Source organism: Scyliorhinus torazame, chromosome 31 (assembly GCF_047496885.1).
Source record: "Scyliorhinus torazame isolate Kashiwa2021f chromosome 31, sScyTor2.1, whole genome shotgun sequence".
In the NCBI taxonomy this organism is placed as follows: Eukaryota; Metazoa; Chordata; class Chondrichthyes; order Carcharhiniformes; family Scyliorhinidae; genus Scyliorhinus; species Scyliorhinus torazame.
The window spans coordinates 19,666,999-19,688,287 of record NC_092737.1 but is presented as its reverse complement, the minus strand read 5'-3'; the positions used below and the strand labels follow the sequence as shown (position 1 = coordinate 19,688,287).

General features: G+C 54.3%; 1 protein-coding gene across 5 annotated transcripts in view; it reads left to right on the top strand.

Moving 5' to 3' along the window:
- The window catches only part of hdlbpb (high density lipoprotein binding protein b), a 644,718-nt gene extending 626,569 nt beyond the window's left edge, over nt 1-18,149 (top strand). For all 5 annotated transcript variants that reach the window (XM_072493463.1, XM_072493462.1, XM_072493459.1 and 2 more), the window contains 7 exons: nt 1,710-1,814; nt 4,208-4,342; nt 5,331-5,474; nt 9,400-9,579; nt 12,223-12,339; nt 16,564-16,695; nt 17,896-18,149. In XM_072493463.1, coding sequence (XP_072349564.1) covers nt 1,710-1,814; nt 4,208-4,342; nt 5,331-5,474; nt 9,400-9,579; nt 12,223-12,339; nt 16,564-16,695; nt 17,896-17,988 — 906 coding nt within the window. In that variant the 3' untranslated portion in view covers nt 17,989-18,149. The remainder of the gene's footprint in view (nt 1-1,709; nt 1,815-4,207; nt 4,343-5,330; nt 5,475-9,399; nt 9,580-12,222; nt 12,340-16,563; nt 16,696-17,895) is intronic.
- The last annotated feature ends 3,140 nt before the right edge of the window (nt 18,150-21,289 follow it).

Sequence of the window (21,289 nt, the reverse complement as noted above, 5' to 3'; positions counted from 1 at the left end):
TGTAGAGGGAGCTTTACTCTGTATCTAACCCCGTGCTGTATCTGCCCTGGGAGTGTTTGATGTGGACAGTGTAGAGGGAGCTTTACTCTGTATCTAACCCCGTGCTGTACCTGTCCTGGGAGTGTTTGATGGGGACAGTGTAAAGGGAGATTTACTCTGTATCTAACCCCGTGCTGTACCTGTCCTGGGAGTGTCTGATGGGGACAGTGTAGAGGGAGCTTTACTCTGTATCTAACCCCGTGCTGTACCTGTCCTGGGAGTGTTTGACGGGGACAGTGTAGAGGGAGCTTTACTCTGTATCTAACCCCGTGCTGTACCTGTCCTGGGAGTGTTTGATGGGGACAGTGTAAAGGGAGATTTACTCTGTACGTAACCCCGTGCTGTACCTGTCCTGGGAGTGTTTGATGGGGACAGTGTAGAGGGAGCTTTACTCTGTATCTAACCCCGTGCTGTACCTGTCCTGGGAGAGTTTGATGGGGACATGGTAGAGGGAGCTTTACTCGGAATCTAACCCCGTGCTGTACCTGTCCTGGGAGTGTTTGATGGGGACAGTGTAGTGGGAGCTTTACTCTGTATCTAACCCCGTGCTCTCCCTGTCCTGGGAGTGCTTGATGGGGACAGTGTAGAGGGAGCTTTACTCGGTATCTAACCCCGTGCTGTACCTGTCCTGGGAGTGTTTGATGGGGACAGTGTAGAGGGAGCTGTACTCTGTATCTAACCCCGTGCTGTACCTGTCCTCCGAGTGTTTGATGGGGACAGTGTAGAGGGAGCTTTACTCTGTATCTAACCCCGTGCTGTACCTGTCCTGGGAGTGTTTGATGGGGACAGTGTAGAGGGAGCTTTACTCTGTATCTAACCCCGTGCTGTGTCTGTCCTGGGAGTGTTTGATGGGGACAGTGTAGAGGGAGCTTTACTCTGTATCTAACCCTGTGCTATACCTGTCCTGGGAGTGTTTGATGGGGACAGTGTAGAGGGAGCTTTACTCGGTATCTAACCCCGTGCTGTCCCTGTTCTGGGAGTGTTTGATGGGGACAGTGTAGAGAGAGCTTTACTCTGTATCTAACCCCGTGCTGTACCTGTCCTGGGAGTGTTTGATGGGGACAGTGTAGAGGGAGCTTTACTCTGTATCTAACCCCGTGCTATACCTGTCCTGGGAGTGTTTGATGGGGACAGTGTAGAGGGAGCTTTACTCGGTATCTAACCCCGTGCTGTCCCTGTTCTGGGAGTGTTTGATGGGGACAGTGTAGAGGGAGCTTTACTCTGTATCTAACCCCGTGCTGTACCTGTCCTGGGAGTGTTGGATGGGGACAGTGTAGAGGGAGCTTTACTCTGTATCTAACCCCGTGCTGTACCTGTCCTGGGAGTGTTTGATGGGGACAGTGTAGAGGGAGCTTTACTCTGTATCTAACCCTGTGCTGTACCTGTCCTGGGAGTGTTTGATGGGGACAGTGTAGAGGGAGCTTTACTCTGTATCTAACCCCGTGCTGTACCTGTCCTGGGAGTGTTTGATGGGGACAGTGTGGAGGGAGCTTTACTCTGTATCTAACCCCGTGCTGTACCTGTCCTCGGAGTGTTTGATGTCTGTAATGTGGTCCGTTCTCCTGCATTTGTCCCTCGCTGGCGGGGAGTCAAGTTGGCGAGCGTGAATGTTTGTTGAACAATAGCTGGTTGCGAGGACGGAGACTGACGCACCTCCTGTTATTGCCCAGGCCCTGGTCCCAGTTACCGTGAATGTGGAGGTTCCGTTTGACCTACATCGATACATCATCGGACAGAAAGGCAGCGGCATTCGCAAAATGATGGAGGAGTACGAGGTAAGGCCGGAGCAAGCGGGCCGAATGGCCTGTTCCTGTGCCCTAGCGCTGTTACACAGCCATGGGTGTTCCCAACAGCCGCTGGCCCGTCCACCCAGGAAGTATTTAGCGGGTTCAGATCTCTGGAGTCGGAGGTGACCAGCCGAGCGGTGAGCTTCGAGAGTGCGGCCTAGTCCGGTTGACCTCGCCCCGGACCCTGCTGGTGGTGTGGATTCGAATCCGTAGAAAGGTGTGAATCGCTGCTGCTGGTTACAGACACGACAGTGCCCCCCTGCTGTCACTCAGTCACACTGCAGCCAATTATACTGTGTTTCTCACCCTCTTCACTCCGGGGAGACCTACACCATAAGACAGAGGAGCAGAATTAGGCCGTTCGGCCCATCGCGTGTGGCTCTGCCGTTTGATCAGGACTGATATGTTTCTCATCCCCCCTTCTCCCCGCAAACAGGGCGGGCTCGGTGGCACCGTGGTTAGCACTGCTGCCTCACAGCGCCAGGGACCCGGGTTCGATTCCCCGCTGGGTCACTGTCTGTGCGGAGTCTGCACGTCCTCCCCGTGTCTGCGTGGGAATCCTCCGGGTGCTCCGGTTTCATCCCACAGCCCAAAGATTAGGATGGTGGATTGGCCGTGATAAATTGCCCTTTCGTGTCCACAAAGTTCAGGTGGGGTTACGGGGATAGGATGGGGGGGGGCGTGTGTCTAGATAGGGTGCTCTTTCAGAGGGTCGGTGCAGATTCGACGGCCCGAATGGCTTCGTTCTGCACTGTAGGGATTCCAGAACCCCTACTCCCTTTATTAATCAAGAACCTACCTATCTCTGTCTGAAAGACACTCGGCGATTTGACCCCCCCCCCTTCTGCGGCAATGAATTCCTGCACTTGCTTTCACACAGTGACAAACGCTCCACAAATTGCAACCCCTTCTCACGCCAGCAGCACTTCCAGCTGCTCCAGTCGGGCTGGTCAGCTGTGACCTGATCGGGACTGAATCCTGAGGGGGTGTTGACGGGGGCGGGGGGGGGGGGCGTTTCCTCTTGTGGGAGAATCTATAACCGGGGGGGGGGTCACCGTTTAAAAATAAGGGGGTGGCCCCTTTAAGACGGAGATGAGGAGAAATATTTCCTCTCAGAGGGGAGCGGAGTCTCAGGAACTCTCTTCCTCAAAATGGCGGCGGAAGCAGAATCCTTGGATATTTTTAAGGCCGAGCTGGATAGATTCTCGATTAACGAGGGGGGTGAAAGGTTATCGGGGTGAAAGGTTATCGGGGTGAAAGGTTATCGGGGTGAAAGGTTATCGGGGTGAAAGGTTATCGGGGTGAAAGGTTGTCGGGGTGAAAGGTTATCGGGGTGTCGGCAGGAATGTGGGGTTGGGGGTCACAATCGGATCAGCGATGATCGTATTGAATGGGGAGAGCAGGGCTCGAGGGGCCGAGTGGCCCACTCCTCTGTATGTGGCTAGTTGAGTGTCACGGGGACCCCCGGCGATTGCTGAATGTCACCTGAGCCAATATGGCTGCAACTAAATCCTCGGACTGAGGATATCGTGGACTGAGATTGAAACTCGCTGCACTAACCTCCCCTCCCGCTGCCCCCACCATATTGATACAACACATCCCTGTCCCTATCCCGGGAGCGTCATTAGCAGTTTTGACATTTTACGCATATCATTGCACCACAAATCAATGGTTTAACATCCTTTCTCTCTCTCTCACTCTCTGTCTGTCTCTCTCTCTCACTCTCTGTCTGTCTCTCTCTCTCACTCTCTGTCTGTCTCTCTCTCTCTCTCTCTCACTATCTGTCTGTCTCTCTCTCTGTCTCTCTCTCTCTCTCTCTGTCTCTCTCTCACTCTCTGTCTCTCTCTCTCTCTCACTCTCTCTCTCTGTCTCTCTCTGTCTCTCTCTCACTCTCTCTCTGTCTCTCTCTCTCTCTAACTCTCCCTCTCTCTCTCTTTTTCTCTCTCTCTGTCTCTCTCTCGCTTCTCTCTCTCCCCCTCTCTCTCTCTCGTTCTCTCTCGCTTCTCTCTCTCTTTTTCTCTCTGTCTCTCTCTCTCTCTCCCTCTCTCTCACTTTCTCTCTCTCTCTGTCTCTCTCTCTTGCTTCTCTCTCCCTCTCTCGTTCTCTCTCGCTTCTCTCTCTCTCTCCCTCTCTCTCTCTCCCTCTCTCTCACTTTCTCTCTCTCTGTCTCTCTCTCTCGCTTCTCTCTCCCTCTCTCTCGTTCTCTCTCGCTTCTCTCTCTCTTTTTCTCTCTCTCTCTCTCTCTCGTTCTCTCTCTCTCTCTCTCTGTCTGTCTCGCTCTCTCTCTCACTCTCTCTGTCTGTCTCTCTCTCTCGCTTCTCCCTCCCTCTCCCTCTCTCTCTCTCTCTCCCCCTCTCTCTCTTCTCTCTCTCTCGTTTCAGGTAAACATCGCGGTACCCCCTCCAGAGCAGCAATCCGACATTATCAAAATCACCGGCTTGACGGCGAATCTGGAGCGAGCACAAACCGGGATCCTCGAGCGGGTCCGAGAACTGCAGGCGGAGCAAGAGGACAGGGTGTGTTCCGCTTCAACCCCCTCCCTGAGCATGGGGCCTATGCTGTTGTGAAGGGGGGGGGGGAGAGTCAGGAATAGGACGGCAGGAAAAACTTAATGACAGAAATGTCGTGAACACAAGGCAAAGGGAGTGGTAATCACTGTATAAAGACAAAAGTCTCGGTACAGAGTAGATGTTAATAGCAGAATAAAGGTCAGCCCTGTCTGAAAGCGATCGAGCAGAATGTGTTAATAGGGGAGGTGTGTGGTTGGGGAGGGTGGGGGGGTAATTCAAAATGGAGAACCGAGTTCACGGTCTGAAGTTGTTGAACTGAAGGAGGTTGAGGGGCGACCTGATAGAGGTATACAAAATTATGAGAGGCATTGACAGAGTGGATAGTCAGAGGCTTTTCCCCAGGGTAGAGGGGTCAATTACTAGGGGGCATAGGTTTAAGGTGAGAGGGGCAAAGTTTAGAGTAGATGTACGAGGCAAGTTTTTTACGCAGAGGGTAGTGGGTGCCTGGAACTCACTACCGGAGGAGGTAGTGGAAGCAGGGACGATAGGGACATTTAAGGGGCATCTTGACAAATATATGAATAGGATGGGAATAGAAGGATACGGACCCAGGAAGTGTAGAAGATTTTAGTTTAGTCGGGCAGTATGGTCGGCACGGGCTTGGAGGGCCGAAGGGCCTGTTCCTGTGCTGTACATTTCTTTGTTCTTTGTTCTTTGTTCTTGTTGAAGCTGGCTAAGTGAGATAATTGTGGACGGTTCCTGTCGCCGTAGTAACGGACAGGATGCCCCAGCCATCGTCAGGACGCTGAAGGGAGTGACCAGATCGATTGAGAGGTTGGAGGGATTGGTTTGTGGGGAGTCATTCTGTAAATTGGGTGCGTTTGCACCGGGACAGAGCGGTTTGAGAGGTGGCGTGAAGATTGAATTTAGGACCAGAGAATGCTTGAACCCATTCCCGAATGCCAGTTCAGTAATGGTGTGACATCTCCTCCAGGCATTACGGGGCTTCAAGCTGACCATGTCGGTCGATCCTAAGTACCATCCAAAGATTATCGGACGGAAAGGAGCTGTCATATCACAGATTCGGAAGGACCACGATGTTAATATTCAGTTCCCTGATAAAGGGGATGAAAATCAGGTAATCCACACCGGTACTGGTAACGCTCCCACTTGCTGTCCACGCATCCTATTACCATCCAAGACCTGTGGCTCGAGACGGGACAGAAACCCCAATATTTAATTCAATTTATAAGTCAGTGAGGAAAAGGTTCCTCGCTCCAGGAGTGATCTCGTCTAAAGACGTCTTTAGTGACATTTAAGGGGCATCTTGACAAATACATGAATAGGATGGGAATAGAGGGATACGGACCCAGGAAGTGTAGAAGATTGTAGTTTAGTCGGGCAGCATGGTCGGCACGGGCTTGGAGGGCCTGTTCCTGTGCTGTACATTTCTTTGTTCTTTGTTCCACTTTGAACAAGAGCGATCTTTTGAGGCAGCTTTAAAGAGATCAGACCCCCGTCAGAGCAATGCAGGATCTCCAGCTGAAGTCTTCAGGAACTGCCTTCACAGCTCGACCTCCTGCTCCCAACTAACTCTGAACTCTTTGGAAAGAAACTGCTAGTCTGTCTACGGGCAGATCTCCAACTGGAGTGCACCGAGAGGAGATGCCTGACGTCTGCTCGCGACCCAATCTAAAGCCGAAACGTAAGCCTACTTGTGACATTAAAGAGTATTATTATTAATTATTCAGAGAATTTACAGTGCGGAAGGCCATTCGGCCCATCGAGTCAGCCCCGGCTCTTGGAAAGAGAACCCTACTTAAGCCCACCCCTCCACCCTATCTCCGTAACCCAAGCTAACCTTTTTTTTTTGGACACTAAGGGCAACTTATCACGGCCAATCCACCCTAACCCGCGCGTCTTTGGACTGTGGGAGGAAACCGGAGCCCCCGGAGGAAACCCACGCAGACACGGGGAGGACGTGCAGACTCCGCACGGACAGTGACCCAGCGGGGAATCGAACCTGGGACCCTGGAGCTGTGAAGCCGCAGTGCCGCCCCCTTATTAAAAAACATTTTTAAAAAGGACTCACACGGAGGGCAGACCAGGCAAGGACGGCAGATTTCCTTCCCTAAAGGACATTGATGAAGCAGAGGGGTTTTTGCGACAATTGATAATGGTCCCATGTCGGGAATCGAACCCGGGTTCCCGGAGCATTACCTGGATCTCTGGATTACCGGGCCAGTGACAGTACCACAGCCCCACCGTCTCCCCGTGGAAATCTATTTCTCAGCACGCCAAATGCCATGCTGTGGCTTCTCGCCGCGTGACGCAGTTGCTGGCAAAAGTGGGTTGAGAGCTGAGATAGTTCTGTTGTTTGAGTGGGAATAAAGATAGCAGTTAAGGGTTACTCTCGACTCACGGTCCTCCGGGTTGAAGTCCCCGCCCCAGAGACTCGATGGCAGAAATCCAGGCCGAGCGTCCCGTTGCAGCACTGAGTGGGGTGCCGCACTGTCGGAGGAGCCTTTCCTTCGCACGAGGCTCCAAATTCCTGCTCGGGCAATTAGGGCGGGCAACAAATGCTGGCCTTGCCGGTGACGGCCGCGTCTCGTGAAAGAATACAAAAGATTGTCCCGCTTTTAGACGACGGAGACTAACTCTTCAAGACCCGTGTCAGCCCACTGGGCACACTCGCATTGCCGACTTGAGGGTTTCGTATGGAATGTGTACTTAAAACGTTACATCTGTAGCGTGACAAAAGCCAAGGCTTTAGCGGCGGCTTGTGACGAATATCGGGAATTCAGAGATATTATGCGTATTTGGTGCAGTGAGGGTTAAAGGTTATTGTGTGGCTGACTGCTACAGTCACGTTTTTTTTTTTAAATCCTGGTTTGCAAGGCAGCTAGGCTTTTTGGGAGCCAGAGGTGCAATTAAAGCATCGTAAAAGGTTGGCCTAATGGATTTCTGTTTGGATTAAGGGTTCCCTGGGGAGTAGATAGATGGAGACACTGGGGGGGTTCTCCGCTCCCGCGCCGGTTGGGAGAATCGCCTGGGCCGCCAAATTTTCCCGCGACGCCGGTCCGACGCCCTCCCGCAATTCACGGAAGCGGCCAGATCGGCACAATTGCGTTTTGCGCGGCGCGGTCCAGTGAATCGCCCGAGTCAGCCAAAATGGCGATTCACCGGTACCCCCGCGATTCTCCGGCACAGGTGGGCCGAGCGGCCTGCCCAAAACGGCGGGTTCCCCCTGGCGCCGTCCATACCTGGTCACTGCCAGCAGGAACAGTGCGGGAACGCTGGGGGGGGGGTGGGGGGCCTGTGGGGGGGGGGGGGGGTGCGAGGGGGGATCCTGCACCGGGAGGGGCCTCAAATGGGGTCTGGCCCGCGATCTTCGGGCCGGCCTCTCTGAAGGAGGACCTCCTTTCTTCCGCAGCCCCGCAAGATCTGTCCGCCATCTTCTTGCGGGGCGGACTCGGAGAGGACGGAACCACGCATGTGCGGGTGACGCCAGTTATGCGGCGCCAGCCTCGTCATGTATGCGGCGCCGCCTGGTGCGCGTAAATGACACGGCGCCGCTCCTAGCCCATTATCGGGCCCTGAATTGGTTGGCATCAGGGCCGTTGCGCGCCGTCGTGAACCTCGACGGCGTTCACGACGGCGCGAACACTCTGCCTCCATTTCGGAGAATCCCGCCCACTGTGTTTCAGCTTGGTACGATGATGTCATTAATGGGAGGGGCCAAGGGCTGAGGCAATCAGATGCCGTGGTTTCAGTTTCGGCTTTAGATTGGGTCGCGAGCAGGCGTCAGGCATCTCCTCTCGGTGCACTTCAGTTGGAGATCTGCCCGTAGACAGACTAGTAGTTTCTTTCCAAAGAGTTCAGAGTTAGTTGGGAGCTGGAGGTCGAGCTGTGAAGGCAGTTCCTGAAGACTTCAGCTGGAGATCCTGCATTGTTCTGACGGGGGTCTGGTCTCTTTAAAGCTGCCTCAAAAGATCGCTCTTGTTCAAAGTGGAGTTTCAAGACGTCTCTGTACAACATGTATACCCGGGTCTGCTAACTGTATTTAAAAGTGGATTGAGAGCTGAGATGGTTCTGTTGTTTGAGTGGGAATAAAGATAGCAGTTAAGGGTGATTGTGTCGATTAGCATTGTTTAAAGCTATTTTCTTCTGTGATGTTGAAGATATTTTGGGCAGCACGGTGGCACAGTGGGTTAGCCCTGCTACCTCACGGCGCCGAGGTCCCAGGTTTGATTCTGACCGCGGGCGACTGTCCGTGCGGAGTCTGCACGTTCTCCCCCCGTGTCTGCGTGGGTTTCCTCCGCGTGCTCTGGTTTCCTCCCACAGTCCAAAGATGTGCTGTTAGGTGGGGTTACAGGGATACGGCGGGGAGGGAGGCCTGGGTCGGGCGCTCTTCCAGAGGGTCGGTGCAGACTCAATGGGCCGAATGGCCTCCTTCTGCACTGTAGGGATTCTACAATTCTATGAATGTGAAGGTAAAAAAAACCATCTTGCATTTGAATTGCATTCTTAACCCAGTGATGCACAATCAATGACCACTAAAGCGAGGTTGTAGTCCAACTGAAGGCTTTAATAAGCTAGATGTTTCCCCCAGCAGCTCAGGTACAGAATGAAGGCTGCTGGGGCAGCACGGGCTCTTATACCCCGCCTAGCAGGGCGGAGCTACCATACATCCTAACCAATAGAAAGCATACAGTTTCCACCAATGGTGCTCCAGCCTATCAGGTACCGTAATACCTCTAATAATACATCCAAAGGATTATCACAGGACAGCATTATCAGACAAACGTTGACATCAAACGGAGAGATCTCTGAGGGTTGTGGGGCTGGAGGAGATGACGGAGAGGGGCAGGGGAGGGGGTTGTGGTGGCGAGGTCATGGAGGGAGGGGGGGTTTGAAAGCAAGGCGAAGAATTCTGAGTTTGCTGGGCTGGCAGTCGGTGTTTGGTCAGTGAGTGCGGCCGGTGAGGCGGACTTTACAGCAATGTCGTTACCCTTGCCTGACCCCTGGGTCTTTGTTTGCCCCCCCCCCCCCACCCCTTGCAGGATATGATCACCATCACAGGCTACGAAAGGAATGCTGAATCTGCCAAGGCTGCCGTCATGAAGATCGTTGCCGACCTGGAGGAGATGGTCAGCGAGGACATCACTCTGGACCACCGGGTTCACGCCCGAATCATCGGGGGACGGGGGAAGGCCATCCGCAAGATCATGGAGGAGTTCAAGGTGAAGGCGCCACTTGGTAGCACGGGGAGGATTATCTGGAGCTAAATTGGTCGGTGGTTCAAGCTTGGTGCTCAGTAGATAGCTTTCCCTTTCTCGCTCGCTTCCTCGTTCTCTCTGTCTCTGTTGCTCTCCCCCTCTCTTGCTCGCTCACCCTTTCACGTTTGCTCCCTCACGCTCTCTTTTCAGCGCTCTCTCTCTCGCTCGCTCCCCCACACTCCTCGCGCTCTCTCTCGTTCTCTCTCATGCTTTCCCTCGCTCCCTCTCACTCTCTTACAGCCCCACGCACTCTCCCTCTCTCATGCTCTCTCTGTGGCTCATTCTTGCGTGCTCGCCTTCTCTCACACTCTTGGTCTCGTGCTCTCTCATTCTTGCACTCTATTGTCCTCTCGCTCTCGCACTTTCCTTCTCGCACTCTCTCTGTGTCTTGTTCCTTCCCCTGCACTCGTTCCCGTGCTCCCTCTCTCTCTCACTTGCTCTTTCACACTCTCCCTTTCGCGTTCTTTTTCCCTCACTCTCTCTTCCATGCTCTCTCACTCTCTTGTGCTCTTTTCCACTCTCATCCTCTCTCAACCCTCGTGCTCTCTCTCATGTTCTCTCACTCTCTCTTGTGCTCTCTCTTGCTCTCATGCTCTCTCACTCTCGTGCTCTCTCACTCTCGTGCTCTCACACTCTCGTGCTCTCATGCTCTCACACTCTCGTGCTCTCACACTCTTATGCTCTCACACTCTCGTGCTCTCACACTCTTATGCTCTCACACTCTCGTGCTCTCTCTCTCACGCTCTCGTCTCTCATGCTCTCACACTCTCGTGCTTTCTCACACTCTCACACTCTCGTGCTCTCTCACACTCATGCTCTCTCTCACACCCTCGTGCTCTCTCTCGCACCCTCGTGCTCTCTCTCGCACTCTCTCCCAGACTCTCTCTCACACTCTCATGCTCTCTCACACTCATGCTCTCTCTCACACCCTCGTGCTCTCTCTCGCACTCTCTCCCAGACTCTCTCTCACACTCTCGTGCTCTCTCACACTCTCACGCTCTCGTGCTCTCTCTCACACTCGTGCTCTCTCTCACACTTTCGTGTCTCACTCACACTCATACTCTCTCACACTCTCGTCCTCTCTCACACTTTCTCACACCCTCGTGCTCTCTCTCACACTCTCTCCCAGACTCTCTCTCACACTCTCGTGCTCTCACCCTCTCGTGCTCTCTCTCACGCACTCGTGCTCTCTCACATGCACTCGTGCTCTCTCACACGCTCTCGTGCTCTCTCACTCTCTCGTGCTCTCTCACGCTCCCGTGCTCTCTCATGCTCTCGTGCTCTCTCACGCTCCCATGCTCTCTCATGTTCTCGTGCTCTCTCACACGCTCTCGTGCTCTCTCACTCTCTCGTGCTCTCTCACTCTCCCGTGCTCTCTCACACGCTCTCGTGCTCTCTCACTCTCCCGTGCTCTCTCACTCTCTCGTGCTCTCTCACGCTCCCATGCTCTCTCATGTTCTCGTGCTCTCTCACACGCTCTCGTGCTCTCTCACTCTCTCGTGCTCTCTCACTCTCCCGTGCTCTCTCACACGCTCTCGTGCTCTCTCACTCTCTCGTGCTCTCTCAATCTCTCGTGCTCTCTCACACGCTCTCGTGCTCTCTCACTCTCTCGTGCTCTCTCACTCTCTCGTGCTCTCTCACTCTCTCGTGCTCTCTCACTCTCTCGTGCTCTCTCACACGCTCTCGTGCTCTCTCACTATCTCGTGCTCTCTCACTCTCTCGTGCTCTCTCACTCTCTCGTGCTCTCTCACTCTCTCGTGCTCTCTCACTCTCTCGTGCTCTCTCACTCTCTTGTGCTCTTTCACTCTCTCGTGCTCTCTCACTCTCGTGCTCTCTCACTCTCCCGTGCTCTCACTCTCTCGTGCTCTCTCACTCTCTCGTGCTCTCTCACTCTCTCGTGCTCTCTCACACGCTCTCGTGCTCTCTCACTCTCTCGTGCTCTCTCACTCTCCCGTGCTCTCTCACACGCTCTCGTGCTCTCTCACTCTCTCGTGCTCTCTCACTCTCTCGTGCTCTCTCACACGCTCTCGTGCTCTCTCACTCTCTCGTGCTCTCTCACTCTCTCGTGCTCTCTCACTCTCTCGTGCTCTCTCACTCTCTCGTGCTCTCTCACACGCTCTCGTGCTCTCTCACTCTCTCGTGCTCTCTCACTCTCTCGTGCTCTCTCACTCTCTCGTGCTCTCTCACTCTCTCGTGCTCTCTCACTCTCTCGTGCTCTCTCACTCTCTTGTGCTCTTTCACTCTCTCGTGCTCTCTCACTCTCGTGCTCTCTCACTCTCCCGTGCTCTCACTCTCTCGTGCTCTCTCACTCTCTCGTGCTCTCTCACTCTCTCGTGCTCTCTCACTCTCTCGTGCTCTCTCACTCTCTCGTGCTCTCTCACACGCTCTCGTGCTCTCTCACTCTCTCGTGCTCTCTCACTCTCCCGTGCTCTCTCACACGCTCTCGTGCTCTCTCACTCTCTCGTGCTCTCACACTCTCTCGTGCTCTCTCGTGCTCTCTCGCACGCTCTCGTGCTCTCTCACACTCTCTGAGCCCCAGTTTGGAGCCTGAAGTGCAGACAGCTCATTCCTGACTAACGTGCGCTTCCACTTATCGTCCTGTGGCAGGTCGACATCCGGTTCCCACCGCCCGGCTCTGACGACCCAAACCGCGTCACGGTGACCGGGCTCCCCGAGCACGTTGACAACGCCATCGACCATCTCCTCAACCTGGAGGAAGAATACGTAAGCCCTCCTCGCGCCGCTGCTGCTCCAACCTCTGCAGAGATTTGGACATGAAATGAAACGCTAAGGCCCGGGGAGGGGAGAAGGGTAACACCGGGAGAAAGTGAGGACAGGAGAGTGTGTCTGTGCGTGTCTAGTGGAAATAGAGGTTATGTCACCAGACTAGCAATCCAAAGGCTGAGACTAATAGGAACAGGAGGAGGCCATTCGGCCCCTCCCCCATCCAAAACAATCACGGCTGATTGGTCACTTCAATGTCTTTTACACCCACTGGCCCCATAACCCTTTACAGCATTGTCAATCTGAAATCTCTGCGTTAAACACACTCACCGACTGAGCTCCCTGTGGGATCGAGAATTCCAAAGATTCCCAACTCTCCGGGGAAAGAAATTTCTCCTCATCTCGGTCCCAAGTGGCCTCCCTCTTATTTTGAAATGTGCCGCCTGGTTCTAGACTCCCCGACCAGGGGAAACATCTTAACCGTATCCACCCCGTTTAATCCCTCCAAGTATTTTGGAGGTATCAATGAAACCACCTCCCGTTCTTCGAAACTCGAGAGAGGATACAGGCCCAGTTTACCCCAATCTCTCTTCATAGGACAATCCCGCCATCCCCGGAACATGGTCAGTGAACCTTCGCTGCGCCTCTTCTGTAGCAATAATATCCTTTCTCAGGTAAGGGGACCAAAACTGCTCACCGTACTCCAGGTGCGGCCTAGCCAAGCTTACGGCCTAGCCCAGCTTGCGGCCTAGCCAAGCTTCCGGCCTAGCCAAGCTTCCGGCCTAGCCAAGCTTGCGGCCTTGCCAAGCTTGCGGCCTAGCCCAGCTTGCGGCCTAGCCAAGCTTGCGGCCTAGCCAAGCTTGCGGCCTAGCCAAGCTTGCGGCCTAGTCAAGCTTGCGGCCTAGCCAAGCTTGCGGCCTAGCCAAGCTTGCGGCCTAGCCAAGCTCGGATACAATTGAAGCAAGGCCTCACTACGTTCTGGACTCAAATCCTCCTTGCGATAAAGGCTAACACTCCATTAGCCTTCCTCACAGCTTGCTGCACCTGTATGCTAGCCCTCAGTGACTTGTGGACAAAGGACACCCAGGTCCCTTTGTAGATCGACAGTTTCTAATCTCTTACCCTTCAGTTAATACTCTGCCCGTCTGTCCATCCCACCAGAGTGGATTATCTCACGTCTTTCCACATTATACTCCATCTTGCCCCTCCCATTAAACTCTGTCCAAATCCTCCTGTAGCTGCTATTGATCCGGAGACGCAGGTTCTAATCCCGCCATGGGTGCGGCCGAAATTTAAACTGGATTCGTTAAATGGAACTGGAATTTTAAAAAGCCATTAGCAGTTATTGCGACCAGGCAATTGCCGTGAAAATGTAACTGGCTGGCTTACTGTATGGAGGGAAATCTGCTGTCCTTACCCAGGTCCGGCCTCCAGCCACCCCACACACACACAGCAATGTGGTCGATTCTTAACTCTTCACCCTTTTGCAATGGCCCAGCGAGATAGGGACGCCGACCTTCTGCATAAGGCGACACACATACGCGGGCGTCAATGCGGTTCGGGATCTCTGGCCCATTCCTCAGTCGCCCCCCCCGCCCCCGCTGAAAACAGCATTTCCTTGTGCGATTTGACAGAAAATGGGCGGAAATGGCGGACAGATGTTTCCGGAAGCTCCCCACCCCCATTCCCGTTTTCTCCGCTCCATAAACGTCAGGACGGTCGGCAATAAATCCAATCGGGGAAATTCAGGAGAAACCCCTTTATCCAGGAAGCGGCGACGATATTGGGACTCACTGAGGTGAAGAGTGTCGATATATAGAAGCGGGGGGGGGGGGGGGGAAGCTGCACTAACAGGTGGGGAAGGAATGGTTAGGTGGAAACCCCCCGCCCCCCGACAGGAGGAGCCCGTTCAGCCCCTCGAACCTAACCCGCCAATTGGCCGGTGGGTCTGGACATCACCACCCCCCCCCCCCCCCCCGCCCAAAGCCAGCGTTACCGCGGCTTACTATTCGGGTTTCTCCCGGCTGGCCTGTGGTTATCCCGCGGAATGGGGAAATCCCGCAAACCGCGGCCCTCGAGCCACGCAAGGCTCTTCAAATATCTCTTTTCCACCCGGATCGCGTTAACTTGGGAAGACACGTTTTTTTTTTTTTTTAAAAAAGACACAGGAAAAATAAGAGCCGGGTTTTTATCGAGCAGCAGAACTAAATTAATTGTGCCTCACCTGACGATTATGTTATTGAAAAACATCACTGCGCTCTGCCTAAACGTGGGCGAGTGGCACGGTTATAGACACAACCTTTGACCCGAGGAATAGGCGAATATGATTGTACCCAATAAAACGGAGGTGATAAGTTGTCCTGACGGCTGTTAGAAAGAAGCTATTTTTTTAATTGTGACAACGAAAAGCTGAAGGAAAGATCTTAACTTCACACATCTTAAGATCAAGTTGTTTTTACTGACAAAATCGCAGCGGAAAAAGTTGAACAATGCGATCGTTGCGAATGAGGTCCATTTTATTTTTGATTTACTTTTCCTATTGATTCGAATACATGTCTTTTATTTGTTGTCTTCGCAAGTTGTGCGTTCCGCCGTGACGAATTTGCCAAGTATCCGCTTAGTATGTGCTTTTTATTTTGTCTCAGTCGTTTCTCTATCCCGTCGTTATGCCCAAAGGCTGTTCCAAGTGAAGCCGGTAGCTAGGCCCCGAGGTAGGCCTCGGCTGTTCCGTGTTCTGTCGTCTGGCCTTGGGCCTCTAACCCATAGAATCATCACTACAGTGCAGGAGGAGGCAGTTCGGCCCATCGAGTCTGAACGGGCACCCGCCCCATCCCCGTAACCCCACCTCACCTGTACATCTCTCGGGCGCTCGGAGGCAATTTAGCCTGGCCAATCCACCCTAACCCGCAGATCTTTGTGACTGTGGGAGGACACCTACGCAGGCACGGGGAGAACGTGCAAACCCCGCACACAAGGCTGGGAACCAAACCCGGGCTCCCTGGCGCTGTGAGGCAGCGATGCCAGCCGCTGTGCTGCCCTGTCGCCCCTTGCATAGCAGCGCAGGGATTAGTGCCAGGAATCGGCCTTCTCCAGCCTTCAACGAGTGCTAATCATGGCCGAGCTCCCCCGTGGGTTTCCTCCGGCTGCTCCGGTTTCCTCCCACAGTCCAAAGATGTGCGGGTTGGGTGGGATGACGGAGATAGGGCGGGGGGGGGGGGGCAGTGGGCCTAGGTAGGCCGCTCTTTCAGAGGGCCGGCGCAGAGTCGATGGGCCGATTGGCCTCCTCTTGCACTGTGGGGATTCTATTCTATGACTGAGGTGGCAACGCAACATTCCTGTCTTTACTGCCACCTACCCCTCCTTAACCCTCAACTCCCTCACCCGGTCAACTGTCTAACTGTCCGGGAAAGAGAGTCCCACAGAGGACTGACCCTCTGAGAGAGTGAGCGAGAGAAATAAATAGACTCCATCTTGGTGAGAGGGACAGTGGGCGGGATTCTCCGAAACGGAGGCAGGGGTTCAGGGGCCGGTCGCGTAACAAAATAGGGCCGGGGCCTGGAGAGGCCGGCCCGCCGATCGGTGGGCCCCGATCGCGGGCCAGACCCCATCGGAAGCCCCCCCACCCCCGGTGAAGGAGCCCCCCCCCCACAGGCCGCCCCCCGACCCTGCGCGCAGACTTCCCGCCGGCTGCGAGCAGGTGTGAACTGTGCCGGCCGGCCCATCCCGGGCCGGAGAATGGATCTGATTCTTCGCTCCTCGGAGAATCGCGTGCCGGGGTGGCGTGGCGCGGTTGTGGCGATTCTCCGGCGGGGCGCGGAGAATCCCGCAAAGTGTTCCTCTTGTTTCTTCCACCGCAATGGTGGCCAGAGAGGAATTAAATCGGAATTAAAATGGACCTAACTCAGAATGATTCCATCTTTTGACTTTGGTCGCTGTGGAGTCAACGTGAAAGCAACATTTAACTTAAGATGTGTGGAATTAAGATGTCTTTTCAGCTGTTAATTCTCATGATAAAAGAAAGCTCATTTTTAAATAATTTATCATCTCAGTTTTATTGGCTACAACGTACTTTGGGGGCGTCCTGGGATTGCAAAAGGCGCTCAGGGAAGGGTTGTGTCTCTCTCTCGTGCCTTCCTCCGCTCCCCCCGATCCCTCTTCTCCCTCGGCATCTCTGCCCTCGGCGTCTCTAACCCTGACCTCCTGCCGGGCTCTCCCATTCCGCAGATGATGGCGATCGTGGAGTCGGAGACCATGGCGGCCTACATGAAGCCGCCCTCGCGGGTGGACGAGGAGCCCCGCGGCTCGACTAGAGGCTTCGTCGTGAGGGACGCCCCGTGGAACGCCCCCGGCAACAAGGTGAGCGGCCGGGCCGCAATTGTTTCGGGTGGGAGCGCCCGACCCCCCGCTGGGCGTCAATGCATCACATTGCGCAGTCTTTCGATTGGGATCAAATGGGTCACGTTGCGAGGCTGCGCTATCAGCTCAGCCGACGGCTCCGTGTGAATGGAATCATCAGGGGTGATCAAATGGAGGTGTCGGAGATGATTAAAGGACAGGTCGATACAGTGGTTAGGAAGGCCTATGGGATACCTGCCTTTATTAGCCGAGGCATAGAATATAAGAGCGTGGAGGTTATGATGGAGCTGTATAAAACGCTGGTTACGCCGCAGCTAGAGTACTGAGTGTCATTCTCGTCGCCACACTATAGGAAGGATGTGGTTGCGCTGGAGAGGGTGCAGGGGAGATTCACCAGGATGCTGCCTGGGCTGGAGCGTCTCAGCTATGGGGAGAGGCTGGTTAGGCCGGGGTTGTTTTCCTTGGAGCAGAGAAGGCCGAGGGGGGGGCCTGATCGAGGGGGACAATATTATGAGGGACATTGATAGGGTGGATTGGAAGGAACTTTCCCCCTTAGTAGAGGCGTCAATAACCAGGGGGCAGAGATTTAAGGTCAGGGGCAGGAGGTTTGAGGAAAAACCTTTTCCCCCAGAGGGTGCTGGGAATCTCGCTGCCTGAAAGGGTGGGAGAGGCGGGAACCCTCCCAACATTTAAGAAGCATTTAGATGAGCGATTGGAACTCCGCAGCAAACAAGGCGACGCACCAAGTGCTGGACAATGGGGTTAGAATAGATATGGGGGTTGATGGCCAGCCAGCTGAATGGGCCTACTGCTGTTCCCATGGAAATAGGCTCGAGGGGGTTGAATCGGCCTACTGCTGGTTCCCATGGCGACTGCTTTAAGAAAGGGCCTCCTCTTGTTTCTATATAAATGGGACTGACTGGAATAAACAAGGGGCAACGTGCCCCCGGCTTTCAATAACTTATATATGTCGAGCACCTTAACGTAGCAAGACTCCCCAGAGTGTTTTGAGCGTAACCATTCGGAATGGGAGGAGCGCGGGGGATCTCCTGAGGGTTGTCGGGCTGGAGGAGATGACAGAGGTGGTGGGGCTGGGGGGGCGGGGGGGGCGCGAGTGGACGGTCGGGGGGGGGGGAGGGGGGGCTGCGGGGTCCTCTCGCACCCCCTGAGCTGAGGTTGTCTCGTGTGGTTTCCCTGCAGGCCCCGGACGTGAGCAGCGCCGAGGAGTTTCCAATGTTTGGAACCGTGGTCGCGCCGAGGCAGGCGTCCGCCTGGGGACCGAGGAAATTCTAAGGCCGCGGCCGTCGGTAACCTTCGAGAAAAGCTTCCTGACCCGTTAGAGAGAGGGAAAAAAAAGAGGATTTTTTTTTTTTGTGAATCTGTGTTCTTTTTCTGAAGCTTTGACTTGTCACAGTTTTCTATAAAAATTGAGATGTCCAGAGGTATTCGCTGTTCTACCACTGTCCTGTGTACAATCTGTTTCGGGAGAGACGCGACAGAAGCCATACTGTGCGCGGTTGGCACCTTCCCCGACACTCCCACACCGGTCGTTAACTCTCTCTTCCCGCGAGGAACAAGCGGTGATGTCCAGGCACCTCGGGTGACAGAGCGTGACCCTCATCGGTCGGAGCCCTGATTCACCCACCCTGCTTTGACCCCCGCCATGTTTCGAGGTGGGCGCTTGGGGTGGGCTGCTGGGAGCGTCTGCGAATTTAGAAGCTAGTTTTCCCCCCCCCCCCCGCCTAATCCCCATGAGGCCCTCGTACTCGGTACGACTTTCATTGCTCCCCTCCCCCGGGTGCCCCACTCTTCTGCATGATTACGCCCCAATGTATCTCGGGAGACAGCCCCCTCTCCCAAGTGTTTCTGAGGCAGCAGGCAGGTTTATTTTCTCTCTCTCGCTCCCGCCCTCTCTCTCGCTGTCTTGCGCTCCCGCTCTCTCTCTCTCACGCTCTCTCTCCCGCTCTTGCTCTCGCTGTCTTGTGCTCCCGCTCTCTCTCTCTCGCAGTTTAGCTCTTTCTCTCTCTTTCTCTCGCTCTTGCTGTCTTGCGCTCTCTCTCTCTCTCTCGCAGTTTAGCTCTTTCTCTCTCTCTCTCTCTCGCTCTCGCTGTCTTGCGCTCTCTCTCTCTCTCTCTCGCAGTTTAGCTCTCTCTCTCTCTCTCGCTGTCTTGCGCTTCCGCTCTCCCTCTCTCACTCAGAGTTTAGCTCTCTCTCACAGTTTAGCTCTCTCGCTCTCTCTCTCACAGTTTAGCTCTTTCTCGCTCACTCGTGCGCTCTCGCTCTCTCTCTCTCTCTCTCACAGTTTAGCTCTTTCTCTCTCTCGCTCTCTCGTGCGCTCTCACTCTCTCTCTCTCTCTCTCTCACAGTTTAGCTCTTTCTCTCTCTCGCTCTCTCGTGCGCTCTCACTCTCTCTCTCTCTCTCTCTCACAGTTTAGCTCTTTCTCTCTCTCGCTCTCTCGTGCGCTCTCTCTCTCTCTCACACAGTTTAGCTCTCGCTCTCACAGTTTAGCTCTCTCTCTCGCTCTCTCGTGCGCTCTCGCTCTCTCTCTCACAGTTTAGCTCTTTCTCTCGCTCTCTTGTGCGCTCTCGCTCTCTCACAGTTTAGCTCTCTCTCTCTCTCGCTCTCTTGTGCGCTCTCGCTCTCGCTCTCTCACAGTTTAGCTCTCTCGCTCTCTCGCTCTCTTGTGCGCTCTCGCTCTCTCTCTCACAGTTTAGCTCTCTCGCTCTCTTGTGCGCTCTCGCTCTCTCTCTCACAGTTTAGCTCTCTCGCTCTCTCTCACAGTTTAGCGCTTTCTCTCTCGCTCTCTCGTGCGCTCTCTCTCTCTCACAGTTTATCTCTCTCTCTCTCTCTCTCTCTCTCTCTCTCTCTCTCGCTCTCTCGTGCGCTCTCGCTCTCACAGTTTAGCTCTCTCTCTCTCTCTCTCTCTCTCTCTCTCTCTCTCTCGCTCTCTCGTGCGCTCTCGCTCTCACAGTTTAGCGCTTTCTCTCTCTCGCTCTCTCGTGCGCTCTCTCTCTCACAGTTTAGCTCTCTCGCTCTCTCTCTCACTCTCTCATGCGCTCTCACTCTCTCACAGTTTAGCTCTCTCTCTCGCTCTCTTGTGCGCTCTCGCTCTCGCTCTCACAGTTTAGCTCTTTCGCTCTCTCTCTCTCTCTCACAGTTTAGCTCTCTCTCTCTCTCGCTCTCTCGTGCGCTCTTGCTCTCTCTCTCTCAGTTTAGCTCTCTCGCTCTCTCTCTCACTCTCTCATGCGCTCTCACTCTCTCACAGTTTAGCTCTCTCACAGTTTAGCTCTCTTGCTCTCTCGCGCTCTCTCTCTCCCTCTCTCTCACAGTTTAGCTCTCTCGCTCTCTCGTGCGCTCTCTCTCTCTCTCTCTCTCAGTTTAGCTCTCTCGCTCTCTCTCTCACTCTCTCATGCGCTCTCACTCTCTCACAGTTTAGCTCTCTCACAGTTTAGCTCTCTCGCTCTCTCATGCTCTCTCACTCTCTCTCTCTCTCTCTCACAGTTTAGCTCTCTCGCTCTCTCATGCTCTCTCACTCTCTCTCTCTCTCTCTCACAGTTTAGCTCTCTCGCTCTCTCTCTCTCTCTCTCTCACAGTTTAGCTCTCTCGCTCTCTCTCTCACTCTCTCACAGTTTAGCTCTCTCACAGTTTAGCTCTCTCGCTCTCTCATGCTCTCTCACTCTCTCTCTCTCTCTCTCTCAGTTTAGCTCTCTCGCTCTCTCTCTCACTCTCTCATGCGCTCTCACTCTCTCACAGTTTAGCTCTCTCACAGTTTAGCTCTCTCACAGTTTAGCGCTTTCTCTCTCGCTCTCTCTCTCGCTCTCTCGTGCTCTCTCGCTCTCTCTCACAGTTTAGCTCTCTCTCACAGTTTAGCTCTCTCGCTCTCTCGTGCGCTCTCGCTCTCTCTCTTTCTCTCTCTCAGTTTAGCTCTCTCGTGCGCTCTCGCTCTCTCTCTCTCTCTCACAGTTTAGCTCTCTCGCTCTCTCTCACAGTTTAGCTCTCTCGCTCTCTCGTGCGCTCTCGCTCTCTCTCTTTCTCTCTCACAGTTTAGCTCTCTCGCGCTCTCTCTCTCCCTCTCTCTCACAGTTTAGCTCTCTCGCTCTCTCGTGCGCTCTCGCTCTCTCTCTCACACAGTTTAGCTCTCTCGCTCTCGCTCTCTCGCTCTCTCTCTCACACAGTTTAGCTCTCTCGCTCTCTCTCACAGTTTAGCTCTCTCGCTCTCTCGCGCTCTCTCTCTCCCTCTCTCTCACAGTTTAGCTCTCTCGCTCTCTCGTGCGCTCTCGCTCTCTCTCTTTCTCTCTCACAGTTTAGCTCTCTCGCTCTCTCGCGCTCTCTCTCTCACTCTCTCTCACAGTTTAGCTCTCTCGCTCTTTCGTGCGCTCTCGCTCTCTCTCTCACACAGTTTAGCTCTCTCGCTCTTGCTCTCTCTCTCTCTCAGTTTAGCTCTCTCGCTCTCTCTCTCGCTCTCTCGTGCGCTCTCACTCTCTCTCACAGTTTAGCTCTCTCGCTCTTTTGTGCGCTCTCGCGCTCTCTCTCTCACAGTTTAGCTCTCTCGCTCTTTCGTGCGCTCTCGCGCTCTCTCTCTCACAGTTTAGC